The sequence below is a fragment of the Hylaeus anthracinus genome, unplaced genomic scaffold (genome assembly GCF_026225885.1).
Source record: "Hylaeus anthracinus isolate JK02 unplaced genomic scaffold, UHH_iyHylAnth1.0_haploid 11989, whole genome shotgun sequence".
Classification (NCBI taxonomy): domain Eukaryota; kingdom Metazoa; phylum Arthropoda; class Insecta; order Hymenoptera; family Colletidae; genus Hylaeus; species Hylaeus anthracinus.
In genome coordinates, this window is record NW_026534337.1 from 16,812,502 (window position 1) to 16,831,667 (window position 19,166).

The following is a 19,166-nucleotide window of genomic DNA, read 5'->3' on the forward strand; positions in this document are numbered from 1 at the left end:
TTCGTACAACAAATTAAAATTTTATTGTATTATAATAATTCAAATCTGAGAATAAAACGAATAAGTATCTATGTAATATAAATAGTATTTTTCCAGGTTTGGTTAGTGCTTATCTCAGTTTATCTCTTATTGTAGAGAACAGTAGAGAAATCAAGAGAAATTATGATAATGTTCGTTTACTTGATATTTGCCATTTATAATTGTGAATAAATAAAAAATAGATAAAGTATGACGTAAAGCCTCTAATACGTTTGTAATCTATAGATTGTACACACAGAAATAGAAGTAAATACATGATTATTAATCATCTTAATCAGTAAACATGGCTCTGACAATGTTCACACGTTCTGTAAATATACGAAATGTAATGAAGTTGAACAACATTAGTGCAGTTGGAGGCACACTAAATGTCAAGCAACATTTGGTAAATTGAAACTTTCATGCTATGTAATTCTTCCTTTTGAAAAATGTGTACAAATCGTCAAATCATTTTTGTAACCTTAAAGTTATTCAGTTATAAAGTTACTCAACAGTGATATACTTCTCATTATTTTAGAATGTATCACATAAATCTTACACTGTCTCTGCTGAGAATATTAACCAAATACTTGGTGATACATCTGGGAAAAAATCAGAGAAAGGAATGAATAAAGTTATGAGACTGTATTTACAGAGATCTAGAGAATATCGTAAGTTTCCAGCAGATTAAACTAATATTACATACATTTTACTGTTAGTATGAATGTAAGATTAAACTAAAGATTATTGATTTCAGAGGAATTCGTGGAAAAAGAAATAGTTAAATATGATTTAGGAAAACGACATTTAGCTAATATGATGGGCGAAGATCCTGATCAGTTTAGTGATGATCAAATTACTGTAAATTACATTTGTTTTATATAAAACAAGATTTTCTAGAAATATATTTAATCCCTTGTCTTATGATCTTTAGTACTAATTAAATTAAATACATGGTTAAAATTCTATGATGAATTAATTTCATAACTTTGTTATAAACAAACCAAAAATGAGACAAGGAATTAATGTCTTTAGTACGATTAATATTATTAATCTTTGTAGAAATCAATAGAATATTTGTTACCTTCTGGTTTATATGATTGGCGAGCACGTCCTATGATGGTACATCCAAATAAATTATTTGAAAAAAGGAAAGAAGCACAATTTGATGAAAGTGGTAGACCATTTCATTTTTTGTTCTATACATGCAAACCTAATTATTACAGTATACTTTACGTAAGTTATTTTCTAATGTATAATTTTCCTAATTATATTTCATTTGACTATAGCATATTTGAAATGCACAAAAAATATTCTTATGCAGGACATTGCAGACTCAATAAGATATTTAAATAGAATAGAAGACATGAAAATTGCTACACGTGGAGTACCCTCCAACGAGGACAAATTGTGAGTTAAAATTTGTTTATTGTACTTATTTCATTAGACTATTAAAATATTTAATAACTTGCTTATATCATTGTTGTTCTATTTGTATTATGATTTTTATCATTTTAGTAACGCGGTGGGTACAGATTGGTTTACAAAAGAGGAACTTGAATCTAATATAATGGAACTGCTTAAGACAGCAGATGTATGTACACTATAATTTACATATATTTATAATATTTTAATAAAAACATAGTTCCTTGGAAATTGATTAAATGTTTTGATTTATTTTAGTATGAATACTTTGTTAAAAGTTTCAATAGAGTGATTGAGCATCCCATGTCAAATTACAAATATGATTTTATTATGAAATATAGAAATAAATTGAAAGTAATTACCCAAAGTACAGAACTTCCACCTGTAAGTACATTTTGAATAGCCTTTATTATTCTATTTGCTTTCTTCAGAGTAAGGCAGTTGATGCATTTTGTTTCTGTTACAGATGGAATATGATAGCAATGACAGACCTTTTGTTTTAATTAAAAGTAATTATATAATATAAGTTCCTACATTATTATTCTGTAATTTCATTACATTTACGCTTCGTAACCTGTTTCTTTAAATTTTGTTCTTTACTTGTTGTCTAATACATTTTTTAATTTCGCATTGTTATAGACTGTAAGAGGAAAAATGCACACGGCGATGTTAAAGTGCTAGGTGATGGATCTGGAAAGTTTACTATTAATGGACAAGATCTTACATACTTTAAGAATGTCTTACACCGTGAACAGGTAAGTTTGTAGAAAATAATTGAATCAACTTTTAATTATATTCAATATACTTGAGCGATATACCAGCATTAAAGTCTCAGTTCCAGTAGTAAGATCTATAGGATCCTACAACATTATGGGACAATCAAAACATACAAATGTTTTACTCTAATGAAAATGAAAAAACCGTTTTCCACTTTTTGATTCGAGACTTTTAGTTTAAAACATAAGTAGTTAAATTTTTAATGTCCAAGTTGCGGATCTGTTTAAATTCTTGACAGCTGAGCGCATGGCTATATGCAATAACACTTTGCGTGAATCTATGTTACGTGCATTGTACAAAGAAGAATATGAAATCGGTAAAAGTCTATTTTTTAATGTAATCTAAACCAGAAATTAGATCTTTAAATTTAAACAGTTCATACCTCAAAAATGAAGTGTTTGATTGAAAGATGATACTTTCTGATTTCTATTTGAAAGATTCATATATGTATATTTAGGCTTGTCCTATCATTTCGGGAACGATTCACTTTTACCAAATATAATTGTATACGGTAATAAAAAATATGAATTAATACGTGAAACAATGCAGAAGACGGTAAGTACTAAATTTACTGTTATAACACCAGAACAGCTAAGTATCCTATATTAAATAAAAGAATGTATCGTTCATTCCGATCAAGGTAAGTAATACTTATATAAAGTTGATCAACTTGTACTAATACATTTGTAAATATTCTTACATGGAAAGTATTGAATGTAATAAATACTTCTCAAAAATGAATTATGTGATGAGAATGTAGTACAACTACGTATAGAATTATAATTAATATACTTCATATTGCTAGTATCTATCAATTGAAACTTAGAACGTTACTATTAATTCTAACGAAATTTACTAATTTAATAATAAGAAATTAGTTTTTCAATATTAGAGAATTTGAAAAATTACTGATAGCAATACTCAACATAAATACTAGCTACTTCAAAGAAATTTGACTAATCTTATTAAATGCAAATTGAGGACCCAAAAGCTCCATTCTGTTTTGGGTCTCGCGATGTCTCGACAATGCCCAAATTTCTTAGAGAGGCCACGAATTTCAAACGGGGAAGAATAGATTGAAAGTTCGTACGCGTGCAGAGGAGGCGAGAGATTATGCGAATTCCACCGATCTCGGAACAGACGGTGCATGCAAGAAGCTCCGATACGAGTTCAGTGTTAATCGAGCCGTCCGATAGTACGACTGGCCCAACGGTGTTTGTAATGATACACCGGCATCTTGAACGTTTCATATCGTTCGTTTGAGCAAACCGGTAAAGTTCGCACGTGAAAATCACCGCAATTGGTTCTTCCTACGACGTTTTACGAGAGCCATCCGGTAAAGAGCTATAGCGAAAGTTTGCACGCTGTGTCGTACACAAAAATTCAGTAGTTACGAAGAGCTTAGATAGAGTCTTAATCTCAGGAAGAGCCAAAGAGTTGATCCAATGAATTTTTGCAGTGAATTAATTTTGCCAACAACACAAGAAGTCATCTTGTAGATCTTACTGTGAATTAATTATATCCGCGAGGCTATGAGAAAGAGCATCGACGTTACCTTTGAATCGCTTTTAAACGAAATTTTTTAATCGTGTTTGATGCTGGTCGTTAGCGGTTTGATAGCGTCGATCATGTAAAACGATAAAAGCATAGGTCTCCTCGTTTCTTTCGACTGTTTTTATAGTAATTATAAGAACTTCTAGTAGTTTCAAGCGATTAGTCATTCGGAAACAACGTAAAATGTTCGTACTGAATTTAAAGAGAGTGTTACGTTGAATTACATAAAATATCTTTTGAGGAGATACGGATATCTTTGATTTGTTTCAGTTGCTTACAGTATTTGATAGCTAACGTAAACAATGCGACAAATTTGTTTACCCTCTATAAGAGATATTTCTGATATGATCGATTGACATAGGTATCGATGATAAACTACTTCGAAGGTGACTTTGAATTTTCTTGTAACAGTCACCCTAAAAAATTTCGTTGCGCGCTAAAGGATCGGACCTGGTGTCATTTAACTATAACAAAAATGAAGTCGATTTCTTCATTAGTTTGTAAGAAAGCAGCTCGTAACACTTTGTATTCGACATCCTGTTTCAAAGTATTTCTTTAGCTGGAAGAATTACATGGTTGATCCTAATCGTTTAAGAATGTGAAATATTCTGAAACGTCATCTTGGATGTCTTTGTTCTGTTTTTATAATCGAAACGGAATGTCGAGAATGTTCAAGTGTTCGACACACGAAGGACTCGAACTGTATATAAATAATATCAGTTTAATGGCAACGATGCGACTGTTCATAGTTATCAATGTATGTGTCCGATTTTCCAATTGACATTCCCGCCTCATGCGATGCGTCTCGGACCAGTTCAGACGTCATCAGAGATCTTCTTTTATACTTCTCATACCTTGCTACCAATCATTATCATAATCAAATATTTCATTACTCGAATTATTAAACATAACAGGACATAAAGTGCTCTCAACTATTAACGTATTATATATATTATTACATAGTAAACAATAGTAATTTCCAAATTTGTTGAATAACTATTCCTTTACTAAATTTAAACTGATATAACAACGTTCTTGAATATCAATTAATGTCTATTATATAGAATATATTAGACAAGATTATAGGACAGTCCATGGAAAATTATAATTATTTCTGAAAATATAATGTAATTATTGTCATATTAAGAAGATCTTCTGTTTGTTAGAGGATATCTACTAATTATTCAATTACGAGTTTTGAGTTAATTCGTCTAACTAAAATAATTTTTATTTGGTACTTTCATATCTTAGCAGCTAATATGATCGACGCTGATACTCACGAAAATACTTTAAGTATCTTATCATTTTGTCCGGAAAACTTCAGTGACTATTCAGTTACATTCACTTCTGTAACTTTGTACAAATATATCTCCTAAGAATGACTTTCACTGTATATGTATAGGCAGATAAGATACAATATACAGGGTGTTATAAAATGCACAATTTCTTGTTTTAATTCTTCAACACATGTAAATTGAAAAGTGTCCTATCGATTTGTCTCTCACTGTGCGAAATCATGGATCGACTCTAGGCTCGAAATCAAATTTAGTAGATCTTTTCTGTTTTGGCGCATAGTTTTTCGGTACGGTACGCTGTCTATTCAAATGTTGAACCTCATTACAAGTGGTTATTACTAATACTAATAATGCTTCTTAACAATTCGTTTACATTTCACAATCGTATCATAACTCTGCGTTTCTTATCTGTGGCTGGCCACTTTACATTACAGTGCATAACTTCTTATCTTTATGAGGACCGATTGGGCCTACTATTTTGCATAACTTGTTATCTCTGTGTCGTTTGACAACTCTTCTCTAGCTCGGGTACTTCGGGGTTGCTAAGCCCGTACTGTAGCTGCAAACACCGCTACAGCCCCTGAGGGCAAGAGTTGTTCGGTTCGCGTCTCTAATTTTGCTCTCGTCACTTGAGCAGCACGATGACTTTCGATCACTTTCATTGCCTGGCCAGGGATACTGTCCACCGCAATCGTTTTATCGATGGTTGGTTTAGTTCGTTTTTCAATTTTAGAATCCACCAGTGTTGCCACGAGAGTGGTAACAAAGGATGTTATCCTGGTCCGTGCATCCACTTCTGGGGAAGGCGTTTCGGAGTTGGCCGCGTTCCGATAGACAGATAGAGGACATGGAGGACAATCCGAAATCTTTGCCGTCGAAAAAGTCCACGACCTCGTCCACGCTTCCTTCGCGATGGGTGTTGTTGAAGACCTCGCTGCCCTTGGAATCGGATGCGAACTCGTACACGGAAGAGCGATGCCTGGAGTGCGGCCCGCCGCCCCCGATAGAGGAACCTCACTGTTATTCGGTCTGCACCAGCGAAAGCTCCTGCACGGAAGACTTTAATTGCACGTTCCAGATCAACAAAGATGCGATTAAGAATATTCTGGTAGAGCACATGAGATACGTGCGCGGTCGGTCCCAGCTGTTAGGCGACCTGGAAACGAACAAACTGGACCTGGATGATCTGAAAGGTGTCGCCAACGTGTACAAGATACACGAGATAAACGCGCTTTTGCTGTACGCCTGCTTCATCGGCCGAATGGATCTTATCGTTGCTCTGCACAAGTGCGGGGCGGATTTGAACTATTCGGAAGAGAAGCAAGGTCTCACCCCTTTGCACCTGTGCGCGTTCAGCAATTGTTTGGAAGGCGTGCAGTATCTGTTAGATAACGGCGCTAACATGTACCTGGACAAAAACAACACGCCGTTTCATTACGCTGCTTTCGGGGATGCCTCAAGGGTAGCTCTGTATTTCCGTCAATTGGGGATCAGTCAGAAATCACCGCAGGGAGAGACCGTTCTGCACGTTGCGGCTAGGTCGAACTCCGCGAACGTGTTGAAGTTACTAGCACCGAACAATCCAACCATAAACTTATTCGACCACAACGGATACGCCGCTATACATCACGCAGCGGACAAAGGGTATCCTTGCTTGGAGGCGCTCTTAGATGCCGGTTGCGATCCAAACCTGATTACTAAAAAAAAGGGCAACACAGCCGCGCACCTAGCCGCGGAGTCTGGCTGCGCGAGAAACGTTGATCTGTTGGTCGAACACGGCGCAAATGTTACATTAGAGAATAACAGAGGACAGACAGCGTTGCACGTAGCCTGCCGCTCTCATTCTTTGGAGTGCGTGGAGATACTGCTAAAGAAATGCGGCTGTGATCCTAACATCGGCGACGACGACGGAAAAACCGCCCTTCACCTAGCTCTAGGCAGATCTTTGTTGGCTCACAACGTCACCGAGTATCTCGTGACGTGGAAGGCCGACGTGAACAAAACCGACAAATACGGCTACACGCCGCTTCACATCGCCGCTTTGAACGAGCTGTCCCAATGCGTGGACATACTGATCCAGCACGGCGCGGATCTCAGCGCCAGAACGAAGGGCGGGACCAGCGCGTTGTCCATCATCTTGCGAAAAACCCCGACGTCGTTGAACGTCTTCAAGCAGAGACTGGACGCGTCGATCACGCTTCATCAGCACGAAACCGCCACGGGCGAAGTGGAGCTCCGTTTGGACTTTCATCCTCTGTTGATGCACCAGCAACAGGGAGAGATCAGGTACTTGGGCACTTTCGTGGAAGAGGGCTACAAGGAGATTCTCGAGCATCCGCTTTGCCAGGCGTTCCTCTATTTGAAGTGGCAGAAGATCCGGAAGTATTACGTCGGCAGGCTGGCCTTCTACCTGTTCTACGTTCTTATACTCACGGGTTGGGTAATGACTGCTTTAGCGCACAACTGTTACAACGAGTCCCACGGCCAATTAGATGTTACCCAGCCGCCATTGTGTGCAAATACCACCGGTATAAACGGTTTCCTTTACAGACATCCCGCGCTGCTCGAGATGGAATGGTACGCGTTGATGGTCTTGACCGTTCTCGAGGCGTTCCGCAAGCTGACCAGCGTTCCGACGTATCCGTCGGTTCGCCAGTTCTTCGCTCAGGCCGAGAACATGGTCGAATGGTGCATGATCCTGAGCGTGTTCGCCACCTCGTTCGTCTACACGGGTCGAACGTACCCGTGGCAGAGTCACGTGGGGGCGTTCGCGGTGCTCTGCGGTTGGAGCAACCTGATGCTGATGATCGGCCAGCTGCCGATATTCGGGGCGTACGTAGCGATGTTCACCAGCGTCCAGGCGCAAGTGTTCAAGCTCCTTTTGGCCTATGCCTGCCTCTTGGTAGGCTTCACCGCGAGCTTCTGCGTCATTTTCCCACGGTCAAAGTCGTTCAGCAGCCCGCACATCGGTCTGATCAAAGTCCTCGTGATGATGACCGGTGAACTCAACTTCGAGGATCTCTTCTTTCCTATAGAAGAGGACGGCAAGCACACGGACGCCGGCGGCACTTCTTGGATTCTGCTCCAGGTGTCCGCTCAGCTGTCGTTCGTACTGTTCCTTCTGTTCGTTACCATTGTTTTGATGAATCTCCTGGTGGGAATAGCCGTTCACGATATAAAGGGCCTCCAAAAAACAGCTGGACTGGCAAAACTCGTTCGCCAGACGAAACTCATCTGCGACGTCGAGACTGCACTTTTTTGGGGCCTGCTGCCGAAACGATTGACCAAATTTTTACGATGGACGGCTCTGCTGATACCGTCGCCCCTGAGGGTATGTCTAACCGTTCGACCTCTGAACCCAAGAGAGACCAGATTGCCGCGCGATTTGTTGACCGCCGCTCACAAGGTCGCCAAAGAGCGAAAAAATATTGGCGATACCCTGTGCAGCAGAAAGACCAACAGCACGATGTGCACGTATCTCAAGAATGACCCTTACTCGACGATTCGTTTTCGTTCACCCAAGGAAGACGTATTCGTCGAGAATACCACGACCAAAGTAGAATTGGAGGAGCTCAAGAGGATCTGCGAAAGAAATCAAACACTTCTACGGGATCTTATGACGACCCTGGTTGCAGACAAACAGCATAACACGAGCAAAGAAGAGGATAACGCTAAATTAATTCAGTGCCTTAATTCATGGAATTCAAACGCGTAAATATCGAGCGATTCATCTGAAGAGACTTCGGATGAGAAAATCAACCTTAGAAGCGCTGAATAACAACTGCCCATAGAAGAAATTGTACGCTTAGGTTTATAGCGTGTCGCGAGAGTAATCGCACTCGCGTAACTGGTGAATCGAATGAAAACGTACATAGTATTAATTAAGCTTTCGATCGACACCGACTTTTTGGAGAAGCGACAGTTTGATAGAGGAAAGATAGGAATTTAAGGAAATTATATACAAAGTAATAGTCACGGGAGTATTTGTACTGGCACGGTGGATACTTTACGTAATCGACATTTTAAGAGTTAATATCGTACTGTAATATAATATAATGTAATATTAATAATGTAATCGTATTGTACATAATACTGTAAATTAATTTTTTTACATATTCCACTTGTATATTTCTACTGTATTTTCGAGGTATTGAATCGCTATTTCTTAAAGGTTTTTTTTTACCATTTGAAAGCTTAATTATTACTGTGTGTATATTTATGTGTAATGATTCCACAACAGCTTCTTTTAAAAATATCTCAAGCGTTCGAAGTCAGCAGTTAAGGACATACGAATATTTCTTTTATTAAAATTGGAAGAGCATAATGTATAAAAGACTGTAATTCTATTTTTCTCGACGATGGAATCGTTTTATTGATAGTTCGCGCGTTTCTTTAATTTCTGTTTTAAGGTCTGACGTGATCCTTGTATAAAAAAAGAAAACTATGAGTCCGTAGGTATTTAGAAAGGAATGAATAACAAGCGCGAAACCCAGCATGAAAGATAGTCATAGGAAAGTCCACGTTTTGCATATTAACTTACAATGATGTTCAAAGAAACCCATTGTAAGTATAATACGTTGATATATGCACATAAAATGAAAACGTTATATTGTACACATATCGTTATGTAAATAACCGTGTAAAATGATTGTAAATAAGATGTGATTAAATAATAATTCAAACGTGAAGAGTAATTTATAATATATTTTGATTTTTTATTTAACTGTACGAAAAAATACGAATAAATTGTTTCTTAATTGAATACGTGTTAAGTGAGTTTGCACGCGTTGGATAAGTTTTGCCTACATAATTTTAAGTAATTTATTTACACATGTAAACTGTAAGAGCTATCGTGTAAGACAATTTACATAATACTTAATGACGAAATAATTTTGTACCTCTCCGATAGGAAAATAAAATTTAAGTGAAACTGTCAGAAGATGTCGTGGAATTGAATAATAAAACAAATATTCGAATATTCGTTCCAAAAATGATTTTAAAAATAAATAACTTTCGAGAAGAGTCAATTTATTCATAAATCTCCGACACAGAAATTGTCTTTTTAGAGGGAGAGTGCTTCCCGACAAAATTGGAAATGACTCATTGGAAGTATGAAGGAGAATCCGTTAATAATATATTACGTTTTGCAATTATGCAAACAACGCAGTCGTTAGTCACGTTCATTGTTTAATCAGAAAATGTAAATAGGAAGTTACTGTACCGTTATCATCAAAGTATAAGGAAAAACTTTTCAAGGACAAACAAACAAACAAACAAACAAATATTCTATAATTCAATGATTACCGTTTTGTTTAATTTCTGTAATTCTGACAACGATCCCAAACTAGAGGATCGGAACGTTAACAGAATAAACTCTCGGTCAAGTCTGAGAAATTCACCATAAATATTCATGTATTCAAATTTCATCCTTCAAAAGAAAATTTGCTTCCGCGCTGCTATAATAAGACATTATGCTAGGAATTTTACATCGGTTCAAATTAACGATTTAGGAAATTTCAAGTTCGGATCGATGTAAAATTTGGGGCAGTTCTTGTTAAACACGACACGAGCAAAGCGACGGCGATTATCGGATGGTCATCTAAAGTACTTTGTCGAAAAAATAAGTGACCCCGTTTTGGATACACGTTGCGACCCTGTGTTGTCTACGCAGCAGTTTCGAAAAGTGTTTTATTGCACAATAATCTCGTGCGTGCCTGGAAATACGGAATTTCGGTAATCCTAAACACATTTCGCAATCTGTTTGAGTACCAAACGAAGAAGATGTCGAACGGAGCCGGAATTCAGATCGATATGTTAATCGGCACGATTTAACGGTTTATTTACAAACTCCGATCCAGGAAGATTGTTGTAGGAGGTTGTGTAATAAAAACCACCGCGAATCAATTGTTAATTTCGTACACTTAACGGCGAAAGAAGGAAAACCCGGATGCGAAGATGACAACGCTGATCTAATGACTGGACAGAATACAAGAAGAACGACGAAATAAAAAATAATTTCATCCTGTTAAATGTTGCATACGAGATATTAAAGATCATCAAATCATTTACAAAAGCATTACTTTTATAAAACGGAATAGGAATTATGAACGTTACGAAACATCAAATTTAATCAACGACTAATGTCCTAAAAAGAGCCATTCGACTGTGAAGAATATATACATATATTGATTCTTTACTTCTTAAACGGAAGTTAGAATTTCAGTTACAAAATGAAGCATTTAACGTCGAGCAATTAACCGTCGAATCTCTCAGCTTTGTTTTGAACTGATTGTGCCGCAAAAAAGAAAACAATGGTCACGAAACGGAAAAATATTCGCATTCCTTCGATCGATAGTTTGCAGAGGATGTTTCCCAGAAACGGCCACTAACAAGTTCAATTACGAAAACGTTTGATAACTGTTTCCAAGAATCTCCTCCGTCGGTTAATCTATCGAGAATTAAATATTCGAAGGATATTCCAAGTTATTGACACAACGAATACGCTTAGTCATGCGATAGTTCCGTATCGCAAATATTCGATAGACAAAGAATATTGTTCAGGTAGCTGAAAAATTTGTTGACTAGTTTCAATGACGCGCGTTCGGTAGTTACATTGATACTCGTTATTGGACTGCGTATATTTGTGCAAATTCATATTTTTATATATAGCCGGTGCAAGAAGTATTTGTACAGCAACCGATTTAAAATAACATCAATGAGAAAAGAAACAAGAGGTTTCTGGTTCCCGTACGAATACTTATTACACTGACCGTATATACAGACACAGAAAGTAAACGTAAATTAACGTATATATTTACTATATATCGGTATTTCGTTATCAAGAACGAGATTTGAAAGCAACTTTCGGAGAACTCTTCAGACGATGACCTGTAATCATATCGAGCAGAAATGCTGATGTATAAAGAAACAAGAATTCGTTCCACCCTTGGAGGAGCATTTTTGTCGTCGAATGTTTGAATTACCTCGATAGATAAATCAACGTTGCGAAAACATCGCGGTATCGCTCGATCGATCGGTCCAACGTGACTGACGGAGGCCACGAGTTTTGATAAACTTGGACGAAGCCGGCAAACCTACTTTAGGTCTACGGTATATTGAAATATGGCCTTTGGCATTCGCAAGGTACTCGGGAAGTTACTCAAAAAGAAACCGGTTCCAATTCCTAGAAAATGATAATACGTACGCCTAGGAGAAGCCGTGTAGCGATAGAGCACAATTACAGATGACGATGGAGCCGAACAAGGACGCTGAGCTTCAGGTCCGCGAGTGCGTCTAGATTTTACGGACCATCTTAAAGTCCAAGCGGATCCGTAAAAACGCTCATATCCGCGCGGGCTCTTGCAACGTCTGGAGTTTCAGCTCCGGAAGGCCAGTGTTAAATTCACCATCGCTCGATCGTATCGTGTTTTCGAGATCTCTGTGATCGCAGCTTTCTCCGTGTCGGATTGCAAAAGTGTCGTCACTCCTAAACTGTGTTTTTATAATCGTCGAGGGCGTTTATAAACGCAGGGCAACGCGTTACGCCGAGCCAACCAGTAAAACTAATTTTGTCGAAGTGTGTCAGTGAAGATTTTTCGTGATCGGGAATTATTTGTTTCCACTATACGAAGTTCGTAACCGACGCGATCATTTATCGTATATAAACATTGCAAACTGGTAGCAGCGAGGAATAGAATGGCTACTGTAGAATGAGAATAAAGCCATTTCATTAGGACTTTAACTACTACTGTACTTAAACAAAAATTTATGACATGGAAAAGTACTTTCTGCGTTAATGTATATTATTAAAAGAACTTTAAAATTATACGTTTATAAAAACCTGTGAATAGGTTTCTGGTAGATAATGTGTTCGAATTCGAAATTTTGAGACACTGTACCATGATTTTTGTTAAAATATGGAAAGATAAAACGTTGAAGTAATGACAGATGAAGTACATCTGATTATTGTGCGAAGAATTGTTGAATAATTATTTCCAAATATGCGTGCACAATAAATTGTACGATTTAAGAGTAATCAGAGTTTACTATAGAGTATCCTAAAAATCGAATACAACAGTTGACAGTTGAACAGTTCTTGAAAAGAGTAAAACGAAAGAATAAAACTCGCATTTCAAATTTCGCGAGTCTTTCGAAGTTTCCTTCGTTCCGGCCAGTTGCAAACAATTTAACGGAAGCTTATCGTTGAAGAAATAATTAAGTAATGCGAATAAGTCGAGTCGATAAAAAAGGATGCAATTATATAATTTAGATATAAGATAAACGTAAATACACTCGCGATGCTTCCATACTAAGAATTTTCTCACGAAAACAGAATTTGTCAAGGATCCGACAGTATGTTACTTTTCTTTCAATTTAAACATCAAATCCGAGGTTCCCGAAAATATTTGGAAATTGCATACCAACTACACACACACTTGTTACGAAGCTACGAACGTTTAACATCTGTTAAAAGCCTAAAGTCTCATTTCCATTATTTATTTTTTCCTTAGCTTCGCGCGATTCAGTAATTTCATGTGCATGAAAAATGAGCTCCACCTTCAGTCGATGATTTTCGCACAATGTTACAAGAAATCCGCTCCCATTTAACACCAATAACGATCGATCAACGATTGAGGTAACCAGTCTTAATAATTAGCGTGGTTGCATAATCGAACTTGATAAAATTAGTTGGAATTATTCCGTATGTGTGATTCGTTTGCCAGTATCTCTGTAAGGCGATAGACTAGCTCGTAACTAACTGTTCCTTAAACAAAAATGACTGTCGACGAATCATCTTTAATCGTGACAATTCTTTTCGAAAGTCACTGCCAGAAGAAACACGGCAATAAGAAAAGTGGACATGCGAGACGAACGAAATTATTCATCTGTAGCGACAAAATGAAGTAAATTGGTGAACGGAAGAGGATCGAAGAGGAGGAACCTTTCCAGCAGCTGAAAAGGGACATCCGAAGAGAAATCGAAACACGAACGATCTGTCTAAAGCAGAAAAAAAAGGTCGCGAGTCAGCCGTGCTCGATAGAAAAGAGAATCTCGTTGGATTCGAGCCGGAGAAAGTTTATTTATCCCGATAAGCGACCGGTAGATGCGACCTCCGTCCCGTTAGTTTTTAAGTTCAAGGTCTACGTTCGAAGGAGGACTGTCTGCAGAATGGAAGCGTGTCTTTTCCTATCCGGCTTATATATAGAACGAATCCATATTAGACGACCGATATAAGTCACTCGGGCGAGTGACACCAACGGTCGCGTGTACCGCAATGACGAGAGCATTCTCTTAAAGTGATCCAAATGACTTTGGGACGTGACGTGATAAACGAAGAAAAGAGTGAGGCCGAGGTATGAAGATTGGAACGTTCCTTCGTCGAGATCCACGATAGTAGAGAGTGCCGTTGTGTGTTACGTCGCAGTTTCTTCGACTTGGCGCGCACGGCGGGCAAAAAATTAAAAGGGAAATTCACGGGAACGGTATGGAGGGTAGCCGAGCTCAGGACGGGTCCAGCAATGTGCCGAAAATTACCGTGCAAAGGCCGTCGATGACGGACGACGAAATATTGCGGCGTTACTCGTTAACGAGTTTAAGAGGACGTCGTCTTTCGTTCGACGAGAACGATGGCTGGCGAACGATTGAGGAAGGGGACAAAGAAGCTCGCGAAAATGTCGGCAAGACGATCCAGAGGAGGATGAAATCGTTGACGAGCCACGAAAGAAAGACGAGACATTATTCGTTGACGAGACTGAAAAATCGACGTTCGTTTCTGCACTTGGACGAGGGAAAGAAATCTTGGAGGACGGACACGGGAACCGTTAACGAGACTAATAATAATAAAACGACGCAAACGTTGAGGGTGCAGCCCGCTCGCGAAGGTAAAACGAGGCACGTATCCCTGTCGAATTTGAACGATCGATCCAACGATCACCTTTCCACGAGGTTAGCCTCCACCTTCAGATCGGTCAGGTATAGGCACAATAGCTACTCGGAGAAGATCGAGATCAACGATACCCCACTGACCGACTCCGCGAACGACCATGTAGAAATCGACGCTGGTACGCCCCCGCCTGCCGACGAGTCTCTCTTCTACGACAATCTGGACGTGTGCAGGCAGGCACAGATCAACGGTAACGATCTGCGATCGATAATGTGGTCGATCGTCACCGCCGCGGAAATGAAGCTTTTGTTCGAATTGGAGAAATGCAACACGTTGCCGGAGTTACCGTCGGGTGAAAGGATAAGGAACATCGCTTACGTGTGGTGTTGTTACCGCGGTCTGACCCATCTGTTGCCGAAACTGGAGCAGACAGGGGTAAATCTCGATTACACGGAGCCTCGTACAGGTATGAACGCGATTCTCGCGGCCTCGTTGAGCGGCAACGTGGCGTGCATCGAGCACCTGATCAAGAAGGGCGTCGACGTAAATTGCAGAAATCCGATAAATTACTACACAGCCCTTCACTTCGCGGTCCTCGGAAAATCTCCAGAGGCGGCGCGTGTTCTCCTCGATAACGGAGCGAAATCCAGCACGTATCTTTATCAGGAGATCCCGGAGCCCGTGTTGCACTCCGCTATCAGAGCCGGCGCGGTGGAGATCGTGAAATTGTTGCTGGAACGAGGTGCCAGCGTGGTCGAGAAGAACCACATGGGCGAGACACCGTTGCACGTGGCTTGCTTCGTTCAGTCGATGAAGTGCGTGGAATTGCTACTGGAATCGCCCGGTACCAACACCAACGCCGTGGACAGGGCTCACAGGACTCCTCTTCACTTCGCTGTGATGACCACCCGTTCCTCCGCCAAGCTAGTGGAGATCCTGTTGAAGCACGGAGCGTCGATGAACGCCGCGGACAGAACGGGTTTCACTCCTCTTCACGTAGCCGCGTTGAACGAGCAATCCCACTGCGTGGACGTCCTGATCTGGGCCGGCGCCGACGTCAGCGCGACCACCAGCGCTGGTCTTTCCGCCTTGAACATCATACTCAGAAAAATACCGGAATCCCTGCAGGTCTTCAGACAAAGGCTCGACGCCTCCATAACGCTCCGGCGTCCCGTCCCTCACAACAGGGAGTTCGAGATGAGGCTGCACTTCGACCTGCTCTTCCCCAGCGGCAACCAATGCGAGACCAGCTTCATAAACACCTTCGTCCAGGAACGCCGCAAAGACTTACTCTCGCATCCCTTGGTGATGGCTTTTCTCCATCTCAAATGGGAGAAGATACGGAAATTCTATCTGCTCAGGATCCTCCTGTACGCGATGACCGTGATCTGCATGACCACCTACGTCCTCACGGCTTTGGCCTACAAATGCTACAACTACGACGAGACCAGCAGCTCGAAGATCTGCGGTAGCAAGCGTCTCTCCGGATTTCTGTTCAGGAGACCGGTGATCGAGATCCAGTGGTATCTGTTGTTGATATTCACCTGCATCTCCATACCTAGGAAGATATTCGGTTTCATGGTGTACACGTCGGCGAAACAGTACTTCTCCAACATTGACAACGTGCTGGACGGGGTCGTTATAATCAGCGTGTTCGTCACGTCGTTTATCTACACGGGTCGCACCTACGATTGGCAGAATTACGTGGGAGCGTTCGCGATACTGTGCGCTTGGACGAACTTGATGCTGATGGTGGGCCAGCTGCCGGCGTTCGGCACCTACGTGGCGATGTTCACCCACATACAGTTCGAGTTCGCCAAGTTGCTGCTGGCTTACTCCGGGCTGCTGATCGGTTTCACCGTAAGCTTTTGCGTCATATTCGTCGGAGAGCCGTCCTTCGGCAACCCTTTCACCGGTCTCATCAAAGTCCTGGCGATGATGGCGGGCGAGCTGGACTTCGAGGGACTCATCACCCAGATCGACGACGAAACAGAGGGCTCGTTCGTTATTTACCATCCGTTGTCCGTGTGCTCCCAAATCCTCTTCACTCTGTTCATCGTGTTCGTCACCGTGATCCTTATGAACCTTCTGGTCGGCATCGCCGTCCACGACATCCAAGGGTTGAGGAACCACGCGGGCCTAACGAAACTCGTGCGGCAGACCAAGCTGATCCTCTTCACCGAGATGGTTCTTCACAACAGCTCGATACCTTATGCCTTTCGTAAGTGGATGTCGGACCACAAGATCAACGTGGAGAACAGAAAAAGGGTCCTGGTGGTGAAACCGTTGAACCCTTTGGAGAAAAGATTGCCAAAGGACATCTTGAAAGCGGCTTACGAGGTTGCCCAGAAAAATATACCGTTTATGAACGACGATAACGACAGCCTCAGCGATCACGTGATGCGGATGAGACAACAGAACGAGGAGTTCTCCGACTGCAATTTGCAAGTGGTCATCGAAAATTTAACTAACAAGCTGCACTCCTACGAAGACACCATTAAGACGCTCAAGGATCAGCTGTTAGACACCAATAAAATCCTGGAGGACGTTATCAAAAATCTGACAAAGGAAAAGAAAAATTGACGCTTCCTAGGTACTAGCATTGACGTTACGAATGTTTTAACTTGACCGACTGAAAGGGCATGTAAATAAAGAAAATACGGAAGAATTAATTAAGATTCGAAACGAAACCGTATTTAAAAGAATAATGGAAATTGTTATTATGAAACTGTGTCGTAGTTAAGTTCTTGAACTTATATCCTAAAACACAATTTTACATATTTCTCAAGTAACGTGTAATTGGTAAAACTGAGGGAATTTAGAATTTTTGTCAAGTACAACTTCGAAGCAGATTTCCCTTATTCTTTTAAATGCTATTAAATAAATATGTATTTATACAAGATAGATGGATACGCAGGTACTGAGATACCTGTCAGAATTTAGTTCTTTCTGGACGAAGTATATCATTGAGAGTGCGACCCTGTAAATACAACGAAATAAATTAACTTTCTATGCAAATGTCTTAAATTTAAATATCATGACAAGCGACACGTAGGACCAAATAAGTCTAGAAGTGAAAGTAGAAAAGGAGAAATATTCTGCAATCTTAACGTTGATAGTAATGACATTAGCATTTCGGGTTTTTTTTTATTTTTTGGACAGCCTGTTCCGTGGATGCAAGAATTTATGAACTGTAAGAAATGAACGATTATAACTGTAAGAAATAAGAACAGTTGATATTTGATAAGAATCTAATGACCTAATTTAGCAATTAATATTTAGAATTTCGTTAGATTGTTGTTCTCTCAATAAGGATGTTTGTATAATACTTAAGCTCGTTAAATGCTACGCTCACTTGGATTGTTTTAGCTGATGAAATATGTTAGTTATACAAAATTTCAAATACTCCTTTTTATAAAATAAACTCTTAAGATGTACCATTCTGATATTTTATGAAACAAATATATAATATTATGTAATAGACGCCTTAAAATTTAGAAAACAATTATTATTTCTACGTTCCATGCTCACATGTACATTTCTCTCCGTTTTTAATTAATATTACCACTCCTCTCTGTTTTTTGTCTCTCCATATTAATTCTGTTTTGTAAATTTTAACGTTTATATTACATAAGTATTATATATCTAAACAGAATCCCATACACAAAGTCCAAGTGTCGTAAATAATAAATAATCGCGACATTGCTCAATTTTGCAAAGAGAGATCGAAAAGTGGAAAAACAAAAGCACGTATATTATTTAAACGTGAAATCTGTATATCAAATAACATGTACAAATTGATTGGTTGAAAAGGAACAAGGGTATTTTTGTGTGTGTTATACTTGAAATCAGTAATTTATGAATCAAGCGTCGTGTATTGGCTTCGCAGATTTTTAAGTAAATCCAGTACATAATTAACGTAGCTTATTTTGAATTACAGGTTATATTCCCATTAATTTTTACGAATATGAGCAACAAAGTTGATATCGAAGTAAACATTAATGGTGGGGGACCAACTGGACAATCAGGTGCTATTCGTTGGGGTATTGCACAGGGGCTTCGAAACTTTGTCGATATTGACATGGTAGAAAAAATGAGACTTGGTAAGAGCTACAATGTTTTCTAATAACTACTAAGTATTTAGTAAATAAGTTCTTTTTCGTAACACGTTATCCTATGTTATATATTGACAATTTTAATTGGGTAATAAAGTA

General features: G+C 39.4%; 2 protein-coding genes across 2 annotated transcripts; both read left to right on the forward strand.

The window, feature by feature from the left end:
- Window positions 1-322: 322 nt before the first annotated feature.
- LOC128887733 (28S ribosomal protein S9, mitochondrial) lies at window positions 323-4,068 on the forward strand. The gene is made up of 9 exons (XM_054143935.1): window positions 323-424; window positions 557-689; window positions 776-879; window positions 1,081-1,254; window positions 1,343-1,428; window positions 1,537-1,612; window positions 1,910-1,952; window positions 2,083-2,198; window positions 4,045-4,068. The coding sequence occupies exons 1-9, from the start codon at window positions 323-325 to the stop codon at window positions 4,066-4,068; spliced, it is 858 nt and encodes a 285-aa protein (XP_053999910.1).
- On the forward strand, window positions 3,008-19,033 carry LOC128887734 (uncharacterized). Its single transcript, XM_054143936.1, has 5 exons — window positions 3,008-3,556; window positions 5,803-8,780; window positions 10,580-10,673; window positions 14,467-17,545; window positions 18,893-19,033. The coding sequence occupies exons 2-4, from the start codon at window positions 5,839-5,841 to the stop codon at window positions 17,533-17,535; spliced, it is 6,105 nt and encodes a 2,034-aa protein (XP_053999911.1). The 5' UTR covers window positions 3,008-3,556; window positions 5,803-5,838; the 3' UTR covers window positions 17,536-17,545; window positions 18,893-19,033.
- Window positions 19,034-19,166: the final 133 nt, after the last annotated feature.